The 12,590-nt window shown below is 33.6% G+C and overlaps 2 protein-coding genes and 1 long non-coding RNA gene across 3 annotated transcripts; all 3 read left to right on the forward strand.

The window, feature by feature from the left end:
- The first annotated feature begins 815 nt into the window (after positions 1 to 815).
- On the forward strand, positions 816 to 3,159 carry LOC114745489 (glutamate receptor 2.8-like). The gene is made up of 5 exons (XM_028933645.1): positions 816 to 1,013; positions 1,152 to 2,371; positions 2,500 to 2,812; positions 2,917 to 3,088; positions 3,156 to 3,159. Exons 1-5 carry the CDS (start codon positions 890 to 892, stop codon positions 3,157 to 3,159), a joined length of 1,833 nt encoding a protein of 610 aa, XP_028789478.1. The 5' UTR covers positions 816 to 889.
- Positions 3,160 to 4,900: 1,741 nt separating this feature from the next.
- LOC114745488 (uncharacterized) lies at positions 4,901 to 5,443 on the forward strand. Its single transcript, XR_003740205.1, has 2 exons — positions 4,901 to 4,940; positions 5,073 to 5,443. It is a non-coding gene; the product is annotated as an uncharacterized LOC114745488 (long non-coding RNA).
- Positions 5,444 to 9,774: 4,331 nt separating this feature from the next.
- Positions 9,775 to 10,752, forward strand: LOC114745491 (glutamate receptor 2.5-like). Its single transcript, XM_028933653.1, has 2 exons — positions 9,775 to 10,131; positions 10,435 to 10,752. The coding sequence occupies exons 1-2, from the start codon at positions 9,775 to 9,777 to the stop codon at positions 10,750 to 10,752; spliced, it is 675 nt and encodes a 224-aa protein (XP_028789486.1).
- The last annotated feature ends 1,838 nt before the right edge of the window (positions 10,753 to 12,590 follow it).

A 12,590-nucleotide genomic window follows, 5' to 3' on the forward strand; every position in this document is an offset into this window, starting at 1 on the left:
GTATTTTTCTCTCTTCTTCACAACCTCATTTGATATGGGCCAAGTTGAAAAAAAATTTCAAATTAAAATACGTTTAATAAATAAACTATCATTTTTTTATATTGATAAATTGATTAAATAACTTATATTTTGAATCAAAGGGGCAGTGGGTAACCCAAGTAGAAGAGAGTAATATTTGTTAACTATTAATTACACCCTACGCATACGCTCCTTCGAGTCGAGTTTCTTCAAGTAAATAAGCTTAATTTTTGTCCTTTTTTTTGGGGGGGGGGGGGGAGAGACAAACAGTTCACGTCAAAAGTTGCATCTATATGCTGCGTCCTTTCTCCCATATATATAAGCTGGAAAATTAAACAATCTATATAGAAACGAACTTTCAAAGAAAGATCAGAATATTCTATCTGGAACATGTCATTTCATTTGGATTTACCATTATTTTGCTATGCCCCAACAAAGTGTGATCACAAATTCACAATGGGTCCTCTCATCGAAGACTGAAGGAATTCATTGGTATGAGTTGGAAAATTAAGTCATATATGTAAAACCATCGAAACTTCAGGGAAGCTAGAGACAGCACCTATGAATATGAACATGTGACTTTCCTCGTCTCTGATATGTCCGGTTCCTCTAAAGAGATTAGCCCGGCCCTTCATGGACTTCTCTCTCTCTCTCTCTATATATATATATAAAAGATAAGAGATGAGAGTAGCCACGTTATAAAATCAGAATGAACATGTCGAGCCAGAAGAAAAAGAAGAGCTTTAACCTTTGCCTCTGCTGGTTTCGTTGTTTTTGTTCTTTTCTATGTTTCTTTGTAGAATCTTCGAAGGCCAAGGAAACACATATACCAGTAGGGGTAGTTGTTGATCTCAACTCCTCAATTGGAAGAATGGCCATTCGCTGCATGAAAATGGCTCATGATGACTTCTATAAACACTATTCTCATTACCAAACAAGGCTTGATCTTCGAACCAGGGATTCTGAGAATGATGTTGTCAAAGCAGCATCTGCAGGTAATATATTTTTATCAGTTGCAGTCCTAAAATGTTATTTTCAGTCAACTGATTTATATTTTAACACTTTGAAATCCTTTTTTAAGAATTTTAATCTTCTGTTTCTAATGGCTCCTGATATTAATTATACCCATGCAGCTTTCCATTTGATGACGAATGAAAACGTGCATGCAATTATTGGACCTTTATTTTCGGAACAAGCGAGGTTCGTAATACAACTTGGGCACAGATATCAGGTGCCCATCGTCTCGTTTTCAGCCACAAGTCCATCTCTCACTCCAAACAGAAGCAAATTTTTCATTAGGACAGCACAAGATGATTGCTCACAGGTGCGGGCTATAGCTGCCATTGTTGAAGCTTACGGATGGCACGAAATCATCCCAATCTACGAAGACACCGAGTATGGCAAGGGTCTGATCCCATATATCACAGATGCCTTGGAGAAAGTTAACACGCGAGTGCCGTACAGAATTCCCATCGATCCAAATTCTGAGGAATATGACATTTTAGATGAGTTGAAGAAGCTCAATCAGAGTCGAAAAAGAATATTTCTTGTTCACATGACTAGTCTTATTGGTCCGAAATTCTTCTCAGCAGTGAACAAGGCTGGAATGATGACGGAAGGGTATGGGTGGATAGTCACCGGTGGATTATCCAATGTGTTAGACCCTTTGGCTCCGAAAGTGATGGATTCCATGCAAGGTGTCTTAGGGGTAAGGCCGAGATTGGAAAAGTCTAAAGGGCTTACAATTTTCAGAAATAGATGGAAAGCTTCGTCAATTAAATCTGGTAATGTGTCTTTTCCCCTAACCTTGTTTGGACTTTGGGCTTATGACACAGTTTGGGCGATAGCCATGGCAGTAGAGTCCAAGTTTGCAAGTTCTAAGGGTAATGATACACTTATAGATAGAATCCTAGATACTAAATTCGAAGGCCTCTCCGGGAATTTCCATTTAAGTGAAGGACAACTCGAAACCTTAGAGCTTGAAGTATTCAATGTGGTAGGACGCAAGGAGAGGGTTATTGGATATTGGAGCCCACAGCGAGGACTATTCCACAACAATCATTTGAGTTCAAGATTGAAACTAATGCCACCAATATGGCCGGGGGACGTAATAAATCAACCAACCAAGTTGAGAATTGGGGTCCCAGTAAGAAAGGGCTTTAATGAATTTTTGAAGGTGGAAACACGCCCTTCAAATAGTACTCCAGATGTTTCTGGCTTTACCATTGATGTGTTTAACGAAGTGCTCAATGCTTTACCTTTTCCTTTTCCATATGAGTTCCTCGCATTCCAGAAGAAGAATGGAGAAAGTACTGAGTCTTATGATGAGCTTGTTCTTCAAATTGAGAAAAAGGCGAGTTTTCGTTAAAGGATAAAAATCATAGTATACTGTCTAATATATTTGTCCAAGCATATTAATTCAAGCTTTTTGAAAGATAATGTAACAAGTAAATGTAACCGTTTTTTTTTTAATACTTGTAGGAGTATGATGCTGTGGTTGGGGACATAACTATTGTAGCTAATCGTGCAGACCATGTTGATTTCACGCTGCCATATTCAGAATCTGGCGTGTTAATGGTTGTTTCGATGAAGCACGATGAGAGAGAAAATATGTGGATCTTCTTAAAGCCTTTGAGTCCAGGTCTTTGGCTGACCACAGGTGCAGCCTTTGTCCTCACAGGTATCATTATATGGCTTCACGAACGTCGAACAAACACAGAATTTCAAGGGTCCCCACAGCACCAACTTGGCATCATGTTCTGGTTTTCTTTCTCCACCATAGTCTTTGCTCACAGTAAATCTCCTCTTAAACTCTTCCATTACATATTTCATGATCTCTAGGTCAACAGTTTTATATTTATCATTAAATTTTACGCACTATGTTTAATGGTCACACAGAGGAAAGATTAGTGAACAATTGGTCGCGTTTTGTTCTGATCTTATGGGTATTTGTGGTGCTCATCATAACACAAAGTTACACCGCAAGTTTGGCTTCCATGTTAACCGTACAAAGATTGCAGCCTAAGTTCATTGATGTGAATGAGATAAGAAAGAATAATTACTGTGTGGGGTATATGAAGGGGTCCTTCGTCAAAATGCTTCTGAAAAATCAATTGGGGTTCAAGGATGAGACGAAGTTGAAGCCGTACGAGACCCCTGAAGAATTTGATCGAGCTCTCGCTAGTGGTGAGGTTGCTGCTATCTTTGGTGAAATCCCTTACGTGAAGTTTTTCCTCTCAAAATATGGCTCCAAGTATGGTAGTGTGGGACCAACCTACAAAACTGGGGGATTCGGCTTTGTGAGTTCTCTTTCTCTTGTTCAATCTTGCCTTGAATAGAAGTCTTTTAACAAATACAAATGCCGAGCAATACAATGCAAGTGTTTAATTAAACTCGTTCACACATGTGACATGTATATTATTTCAAAGGTTTAAGTTGATACTCCCTCTGGTGTCATATATACCATAAGAGCCTTTTTAAAAAGTCTGATTTGGTCAAATATAAGAAACAAAGAAAGAATGCCTATATATTAATTAGAAAAAATTACAATAAGGTCCCACCTAAAGGAATGAAATACAAAAAAGTCTCTTAAAATTATCAAATTATTCTAAAGTCTCAAGAGATCTCATTACAAAAATTTTTATTTGTTTAATTACCAAATTGTCCTTTTTTTTAAAAAAAAGTTCGTATTGACAACTGAAAGAGCAGTCGTTGATAACTTAAGGTGTAAAGATTAACAACTATCATGGCAAGTATTGATAACACATTTTCTCAGGACATCACAAAATGTAATGCATGAATTGTCAATACCTGCCGCGATAGTTATTAATCCTTACACCTTAAGTTGTCTATAACTGCTCTTTCAGTTGGTAATGCAAACTTAAAAAAAAAGACAATTTGATAATTAAACAAATAAATTCTCTTGCAATAAGGTCTATTGGGACTTCAGAATAATTTGATGATTTTAAGAGGCGTTTTTATATTTAATTCCCTAGGGTGTGACTTTGTTACAATTTTTCGTATTAATTAATAACATTCTAATTATGCCCGCAACTAATATAGCAGTATTTTGTTTATATGCGGCGCCCATTTATTTGTTGATGACTAAAACTTCAAATAAGTTGAGTTTCATGATGAGTTTATTAAAGTTCGGACATGCTTTTGAATTCAAAGAATTTTTATTTTTTTATAAACGAATTCAAAGAATGTTTATAAAAGATTGATAGAGCGCTTGTCGAAACACCCATTATTTTTCATATGTTTGTTGAGTGTGAATAAAATAGGGAAATTTCTTTTAAAAAATAATCCCATTTTATTCATTAATCTATGGTAGTTATTTTTTTTCCCTTACATATGAGACCAGAGGGGCTATGACTTGTGAGTTTAGTATGTGCCGTATTTTTTATATTTCGTTATCAATTTTTAATACAAATTTTACATGTTTAAAGAAATTGCGGTATAAATGAAATTAATCATTCAGGCCAAAAAAGAAATTGAAATTAGTCAAGTCTTCCCTTCACAATCAGTCAATTAATAAGACTAGTAAAGTCTTCCATGCATCGCTGATTAGAAATTTCAAATTTTTAGTTGCCTCTTGGAAGTCAGTTTCTTAATTGTACTAACGCTGTGTTGAAGGATGAAAATGGCTATTGAATTGAATGAGATAAAAATAAAGGTTTCTAATAACAAAGAGGCACAAATATATGCTTAAGCCTTCAATTGTCATAGAATGCTAACGTTGATATATGTTGTACATATGCGGTCAGGCGTTTCCACTAAAATCTCCGCTGGTCTCTTATTTTTCGAGGGCAATCCTAAATGTGACTCAAGATGAAGAAAAGTTTGAAAGGATTAAGGGAAAGTACTTCTCCAGCGGAATCACATCTGAAGATGAAAATGGATCATCAATCCCAAACAATCCCGTGAGTCTTACTGTGTCCAGCTTTGGAGGGCTTTTCGTCATCGTAGGGGTCGCTTCTGGGATTTCACTTCTGTTCTACCTGTTTAAGTTTGGGTACTCTCGTTCAGAAGAAAGACTTCTTTGGTTGTTGCAGTTAAACGCTCGAATAGCGAAGTGCTTGGATCGAAAGAATAGCTCTTTATCTGTGAACAGAAGTGATTCCAGTGTACATCCTGCAAGTAATAATACTGAAGAGGGAGATAGAGCCACAATTACTACGTACCCTCGCTGCTGATATGGTTTTGCCTTGTGAATGGACAAGATCAGGTACTAGATGGATTTGGATCTTTGACGCTTACAAGTTTATATGAAATATATGTGCTTCTGACTATAACTAGATATAGGGTGAAACGAAACAGAATAAGTTTGAAGAATTGAGTTTCATACCAACTCGATCTCCCTTGTATGTATCACTCTTTTTCAGTGTCTAGGAAATGCTTGTACGAATAAAATGTCATGCAAACTGATGTTCATGTTATACATACGATAACATCTCATAAATAAGATTATGAATTCGAACCTTGTACGTAAATGGAGAAAAATTAAAGATCATATTAAAAAGGTCACCTCTATTTATTCACCCCATTATTTTGATATTGCGTTGTCATATACCAACCAAAAAAGGAATTGTATGACTATGATTCAGGTATAGATTCACACACTGAAATTACCAGCTGAGAGGCGTATAACTATAAATTGGACGAGAGGAGCATTTGTTACACTATAGAGATGTGAATCTTACTCCCTCTGCTAACCTATTATTACAATTTAGAAGGCATCTTGTGTGCAGGCATCTGCCAATTCAAACTCATGGCCTGTGAGGAGAAAACAGAACACTTTCACCATCAAGCCACAAGTTGGATAAACATTATATTATAAAATTTGGGTCAAGTTACTAGTTATATTCATTAAAATGCTTATTTGCCGTTACTTATATAAACATTTATAAGCATGGTTTCATATAAGTCAATACGAAATTCTTCTCACATATATATCTCGTATTTTGTAAATTATGATTGAAAAGTTTCTTATAAATTAAGTTTATAAGTAAATTTATAAGTACATATACACATTTTAACAATTGATAATAAAAAAATACTCCTCCGGTCCTTAATATAAGACCCATTTAACTAAGTTGATTAGATTAAGGAAGATAGGTAAGTTAGTTAATTATAAGAAAAGTGACACATTTTTCCTAAAACACCATAATCATCTTTTTTAATACCCCCTCTCCCTCTTCTATTTGATTATGGTTGAGAGAGTATCTATAGGGGTAATTTAGAGAAAATTGATAAATATGAGAAATTGGTCTTATATTTAGGATCAAAATCAACTCAAGAATTGGGTCCTATATTAAGGACCGGAGGAGTAATAAGTATCAATGTTTCACAAATAAACTAATAAATATACATACATATTTTAATAATTAACAATAGCAAAATAATAGTTGACAGAAAAAACAATAGCAAAATAATAAGCACACATTAAAATTTATAAATTTTAATTTATATCATCCTATATTCTTCTAGATTCATTCATTTATTTTTTTTGCCCATATAACAGTAATATTAGAGTATTACTATAAACTATTAATTTCTTTATTCAATTAATAAATAAATAAATTATTAAATATTAATTAATTGATTGTTCATTTAATTTATTAGTTAATCATATACGTGTTGATTTGTTTTTATTTTTTCATGTAAAAACTTTTGACGAGGGCGCCCCCCGGGGTTTTGTGGGATCACAAAAAGGAGGCAGGAGAGAGAGTGCCGTAGGCCTGTCCGCACCAATGCTTTCTTTCAACGTGACGCGCCCCAAAGCAATTAAAAAAAAAAAGTAGCTATGAGATAATTTCTTGAATATCTTTCTCATCTATTTTTTTCTTACATTCTCTCTTATCTTTTTTTCCTGCTCTCTCCCTCCCACCCACATTTTTCACAAATGAGTGCATTTTTGAAAAATAAAATTTAATTTTAACATATTTATTACATCTAATTAATTTTAATTAATTTTTTAAAATAACGCAATTTAATTAATTGTATCTTATATAAACGGAGGGAGGGAGGGAGTATCATGTTAATGATTTTTGGGCCAAAAGCACTTAATGCCAAGAGCTCTCCCAAACATGAGTAAATGACCCGACTAGCCTTTGAAACCAAAAGGCCACTTTTAAGCGAGCCAGCCACAGTTCCAAGCATACCCCATGTGTAGTAAGAATTAGATAATCAATATGCACCATCCAATCTTAATTGCGGAAATCATCTCTTAAATATAACGTGTTTTAATTTCTTTAAATGATATTATTCTTTGTTATTTGTGTTTCAACTACTACTCATAAGTAATGGAAAAGCTCTTTAATATGCGCACCTAATTGGAATAATTTTTTAAAAAATTATACATTTAGAAAACAAAGTAAAATTGTTATCAAAAAAAAGAAAACAAAGTAAATTAAAGCATGAAAATCTTCATGTTATGATCTGGCAAAAAAAAAATCTTTATATGATGGACGCTGGGAGTAATCAATATCTTCGTTGAAGTTTGATTACGACTTGCTTGTGAAATTGTCGTTGATGCGAGCCATCTTTGACTCGGAGATGATGGTTTCTCACTGGTGATGGAGTACATGAACCGAACTTTCAAGAACACAACATTCAATCTTTATTTATTTATCATTATCTTCTTATGCCCATCAAAGACCTAAATAATTCGTTGGAGTAAATACAATTATTTTTTTAAAATCCAATAGTATATTCTTAAAAATTAATTAAATATATACTTAATTTAATTACATATTCTTAATTTATTTAATTTAAGGATGCGTTAGAAGTGTACATTTAATTAAGTCATATAAATCTAATACATGGTTCAAATTTTTATTTTTATACAAAATGTAACGCAATAAATATAACTTTCAATTAATAATTTTGAAGATTGATTTTAATTAAAAGATAATTAATCAATAACTAATTCAACTCCATTTACCGCTTAATAATATCACATGAGGAATGAAAAACGGTGCATCGGGTATATTGACGAGCAAGAAAGAATTTATTTTTATTGATTTAAAAACAAAGCGAACTTGGACGTACGGTCATGAAACATTCAGATCGTTAAGTGAAGGAATGGTTACGTATGCTTCCTAATTCCCCTAACTGCGTCGGCGAAAAAAATATTCCCGTAATTGCAATGAAGCTTCCCCTGAAATAGCAATAAATATTAAATGATACTAACATATATTCACTTCACAGTCTTTATAATCTAATTTTCAATTAACTACTTCATGTAAATTAAGAAAATTGAAATCAGTTATATTTTTGTAAATTTTTTTAACATTCTCAATACTTTTTTAGTTGAATATTGAGAATATGAAACATTAGTGAAAAAATTAGCTGAAAAATTATAATTCCATATTTTTAGTACTTATGGTTGCTACAACAATTTAACCATAGAAATGGGGGAGGAAATTAGGAAAAAAAAATCCTATTTTATTGGTGAGGAGTTTGATTTAGATTCTACTCACTGATAAAATTTTCAATGAGGAATTTTCCCTAAAACTTGAACGGAAAAATACGGGTGAGAATAAGGATATAAATAATATGATTTGGACCGTCTAAATCCGTCATATAAAAAAAATTAGGATAGAGTTTCTGTTCAATTCATGAGAACATTTCTGATAATGTGTTCACACACACACACACACACACACACAACACACAAGCCGACTATATAAATGAAGTTAATTAACTGCATGAACTCAAACTAGCCAGCTTTTTATTTTGTCTTATATTGCCACATTATAGATATATGGCAGCCCCAAATTACTATTGTTACGGCTACCTTCTAATAATTACTTGTGTTGTGTTTTCAACAGCTCAGGTTAGAGCAGGCGATGATGATAAAGCCGCGGCTTCACGCCTAGGAGGAAAGAAGTTGATAATAGGTGTTCCCAAGAAACCAGCCACCGGCTTCGTCCACTTTAAATTTGTGGATTTGGAACTCAATTCAAGCAATAAGAATCAGGTCGTCAAGGCTACGGGCTTTTCCATTGGCGTCTTCGAAGCTGTAATAGCTTACCTTAAGAGTTTACATTACAATATTTCTTTCGAGCTTAGAGCTTTTGTAGACGAACATGGAAACAGTGCTGGAAATTACGACGCACTCGTCTATCAGATTTTTGAAGGAAAGGTTAGAAACTATATATGCGATCTTCTCTTCATATATATTACTGCTCATATGAAGACGAGAGACCAGCTAGCAAGACAAAGAAAAGATTGGTCTATGACTTCCATGTATACAAATTAAAGACGTTAGTTAACTTGAATATATGATGAACAGTATGATGCTGTGGTGGGAGATGTGGCGATTGTGGCAAATCGATCAAAGTACGTAGATTTTACATTACCATATAGACCGGCTGATATGAGGATGCTCGTGAAGGTTCGTCATGATCCACGGTTGAATATGTGGATTTTTGTACAACCTTTTACTTGGGACTGTGGGTTTCCATAGCCATCTTTAGTATTTTTATAGGAGGTATAATAGTCTTCCCGGAACGTCCAGTCGATGAAGATTCACCCTGCAGGAAACAACTCTGCTGTTTTGCTATCCTGTGGCTTCATGTAATGCAAGCGGTCCTTCCTGAAAGTGAGCATTTTTAAACTAATCCTGCTTTAAAGTGCCTTTTGTGCAAAAATCACACAAGAAGCTGTGCCTAATTATTCTCAATTTTATATTTCTTAACTATTCGTAGGAAAATCAGTGGCCAAAGCAGGCTCTAGGTTTGTCTTGGTGTTATGGCTGATGTTAGCATTTGTGCTGATGCAAAGTTACACAGCATGCTTATCATCGATTTTGACAGTACATCTCCTAGTCAGAATGACGTTATAAATGATCCCAACATTAACATTGGATATCCTGGTGTCTCATTCTTGAGAGGCTTATTTGTCCATCACTTGAAGATTGATAGTTCGAGGTTGAAGAAGTACTCCAGTATTAAAGAGTACAAGGAGGCTTTGGACAAAGGAAGCCGTAAAGGGGGTGTGGATGCTATTTTTAATGAAATTTCCTACCTTAAGATCTTCCTCAACCAATATGGTTATTCTAATTATGCCTTGGTCGAAACCAGACACCGCAATGATGGATATGGTTTTGTAAGTATCTCCCTCTCTGTTTTCTAACCTTATTTAGATTTCCTATTGTTGAAGGGCAGCATATATAAAAATTATTCCGAGGCAAATTAGGAATGGATATGGATTGAATATGGGGAATGATTGTTACAGTACTGTTTATAACTTGTAAAAAATACTAACTAGTTTTAATCTCACATCTGATAGCGTATTTAACTAATTTGAATCCTGATGGTGAAACGTAACCAATCTAATTAATAAGATTGCAAATTTTAATTTTGTTTTTAACATGCATGTATTCAAACATTGGCATATACAACTTTTCAGGCATTCCCGAAAGGCTCCAACTTAACCTCCTACTTTTCTACAGCCATACTAAATGTGAGAGAGAGTGAAGAAACGGACAGGATTGAGCAGGAATATTTTGGAAGCAACGATATCCACAAGGAAGGCAAAGAAGACACATCCAATAATGCACCAGCAAACAATGCAAATCCCAGCCTTAGTGCTTATAGTTTTGCAGGTCTATTCATGGTAATTGGAATGCTTTCGGTCTTAGCTTTACTAGTTTCTGAAAATCGTGTTTGGCAAAAAACCAATTATATTGGCAAAAACGTACAGCCAACAATTCTTAATGATGAGTAAGAGTTTAATTAAGAACTAAAAAAGCTGGTTTCACAGCTACAAAATGTCATTAAAATAATAATTTATAGGAAGATGGAGCAAATAAACATGGAAAAATAAAATATCTCTCATGAGATCACTTTCTTGCATGAATACTTTATCATTATATTGCCTATGAAAGTGTATTGTAGTGATGATTGAATATGCAGACTCTTGCTTTAGTTGTAAATCTGTTTTTTCACCTCATCCCAGGTTCTTCTTCTTTTTTTTAAAAATTTTTCAACTCATCCAATTACTTTGATACTCCCTCTCGTACTAAATATAACACCCATTTTGCAGTGTAATTTATGCTGTAAAATAGATCTTATATTTAGGGTCAGAAGAGTATTGTAGAAATATTACCCTTTCTCGAAGGTGGTTATTTGGAAATTGTTTTAGATGATGTACATAATTATTTTTTGAAATTTACATGTTATTAACCCCCGGGCCATACACGTACAGGCAAACTAACACATAAAAGCCCAATGGCTCATTAATAGACTGGCCAGCCCAATCCATGACAAAAAAGACTGACCAGCCCACTATTCTCCAACGCAAACGAGCCCAGTCTCTAGATTTATGGGTGTCCCTTGTTTTTTCCGCGTTTAATTTGTCGCCAAATTTTTTCCTTTGGTTACGCTTTAGAAAAGATAACATTTATAATTACTTTTCTTTGTGTGATTCGTGAAGAAATTGAGAAATTAATTTGTAAGGATACGTAGAGGAACTTAGTAAACGGGGAAAATGTACATGTTGTCATATTTTGTTCGGGAGTTTAATAATTACAACCGTTTAAAAAAAATTAACGGTACTGCTTTTTCCTCCCCTAAATTTTTGGAGATCAAATTTGAAGTTGGACCCTATGTGAAAATTCTGCCAGAGGATAGTTCGACTGTAAATTAATGTATCTCATTAAATCATTTCATTTTTTCAGAAAATAAAATAAGAGGCTAATTAAGTTTTGATGGGATCTTGACAGATTCATATATACTGCTTCGGCCTGTTTTGAATATTCAATGGGCCAGTCATGATACTATTGCTGAATGATCAGATTGTGTCCACGTCTATAAATTGCTCAAATTTATTCAGTTAAATTACGCAAAATATCTTCCACAAAAAAATCACCCAAAATTATTTTGACTTATGTGCAAATAGCTCATGCAATATTTAAAATCTGAGGATGAATTTTTCAAAATTTTTAGATCTGAACAAATAATTAATTTTCTTGTCATTAATTAGTCTTTTGCGTTACTAATATCATATGTCATAAATATACAAGGGTTCAACTTGTCTCATCCCAACCGTTCTATTCCATCTCGGTCCTAGTTAATTTGGGACAGGATAGGTGAAATAAAAAAATTTTTGGAACAATAACCGAGACAGGACAAAATGTTAGATGTGGTTATCCCGTCTCAGGGTTTTTTTTTTTAAATTTATTTATTACTATTAAATTATTTAATTCATATATTAATAATAATTATTTTTATAATGATTTTCAGCTCTTAAATTATACTGTTATCTTAACAAAATCTCTTTTCTTAATAAAATGAATTCATAAAGTCATTATAGTGTTTTTTTTTAAGGTTTTTTTACAATATTATTTTTACACCTTGTTTACATTATATGATTGAGCTTTCTACATAATACTCCCTTTGGTCCTTATTTTAAGCTTCAAATAACTAATTCGAGAATAATAAAAAAATTAGTTAAAATTAGTTAAAAGTAATAAATACATTAAAAATATACTTTTGTTTTCAAATATGCCCCTATTATAAATGAGAAAAATGGTGAAATAGAATATATAAGAAAATGTAATAATA

Source organism: Neltuma alba, unplaced genomic scaffold, assembly GCF_004799145.2.
Source record: "Neltuma alba isolate B1F8T4 unplaced genomic scaffold, ASM479914v2 tig00004693_pilon, whole genome shotgun sequence".
NCBI classification, from domain to species: domain Eukaryota; kingdom Viridiplantae; phylum Streptophyta; class Magnoliopsida; order Fabales; family Fabaceae; genus Neltuma; species Neltuma alba.